Below are 1135 nucleotides of genomic sequence, written 5' to 3' on the forward strand. Positions count from 1 at the left end.
CGCTGCGGCGCCAGTGGCTGCGCGATGCCCTCGCTGTCTACCGCATGTTCGGCGAGGTGCACGCGTGCGAGCTGTGGATTGGGGAGAAGGAGCAGTGGCTGCTGGCCATGCGCGTGCCCAATTCATTGGACGACGTCGAGGTGGTGCAGCACCGGTGAGCGCGCACCGGTGGGACTCCTGGTCCCCTTCGTCCCGCACGCAGTCTCGATTTCCTTGATTCAACAATTTTTCCATGTTCACACACTTGGAACCAGTGTGTGTGAGCTTAGTAGCTCAGTCGGTTCCGACTCTTTGCGACCCCATTGGACTGTACAGCCCACCCTCTGTCCATGCGGTTTCCCAGGCAGAAATTCTGGGATGGGGTTGCAATTCCCTTCTCCAGGGGATCTTCCCAGCAAAATGGGAATTATATTTACTGGTCGCAACCTCATGGGCTCCTGGAGTACAGTAAATGTGCAAAGTAGTTAGGAAATGCCTGGGTCCAGGGAGCATTCCAGGGGCGTTTGCTGCTATTCCTGTGAGACTTACAGTCACTTGGCTATATTAACCTCCAGAGATGGCCCTGCATGTTCCCTCCCCTGGGACTCCCATCGCTAGATGGGAAGGATGTTACCCCTTGCATAGATGTTACCTCCCCAGGGAATAAAACCACTCTGACCCTTGTCACTTTCTCTTCCCTCACCTCACTTTACATTTCTTCATAGCAGTTACCACCCTGGGACATATTAGATACTGATTTACCTGTTGGCAGACTTAGAGATGGGTCATTAAGTCAGGGGATGGACCTTCTGCACCCCTCTCTCTGAGCATATTCATCCATCCACTCATTCAGTGGATACTTATTGAGTCCCTGCTCTGTTCCAGGCCTTGGGCTGGGCATTGCTGGAAACACAGGCCTGGTCCCCGCTGTTACTGTGCCCACAGTTACCCAAGCCACAGCCTTGGACATTGTTTTAAACAAGGGAAGACCATAGCCAGCTTAAAACGGTTCTCCCTGGCTGCCACGTAGAGGGTGGCTGGAGGGGGTGAGAACGGTGGCTGGGAGCCTAGAGAGGCAGCTAGGGTAGGGGCTCAGGTAGGAGAGGACAGGACTGGACCAGGGCAGGAACCCAAGAGGACAGGCCATGGGGGAAGA

The 1135-nt window shown here is 54.7% G+C and overlaps 1 protein-coding gene across 1 annotated transcript in view; it reads left to right on the forward strand.

Annotated features, from left to right (window-relative positions):
- SPTBN4 (spectrin, beta, non-erythrocytic 4) overlaps positions 1–1135 on the forward strand; it is a 78872-nt gene that overhangs the window by 26997 nt on the left and 50740 nt on the right. Inside the window, 1 exon segment of the mRNA XM_010849331.1 lies at positions 1–154. Within this exon segment, the coding sequence (XP_010847633.1) occupies positions 1–154 (154 nt within the window).

The sequence above is a fragment of the Bison bison genome, unplaced genomic scaffold, assembly GCF_000754665.1.
Source record: "Bison bison bison isolate TAMUID 2011002044 unplaced genomic scaffold, Bison_UMD1.0 scf7180017864280, whole genome shotgun sequence".
NCBI classification, from domain to species: domain Eukaryota; kingdom Metazoa; phylum Chordata; class Mammalia; order Artiodactyla; family Bovidae; genus Bison; species Bison bison.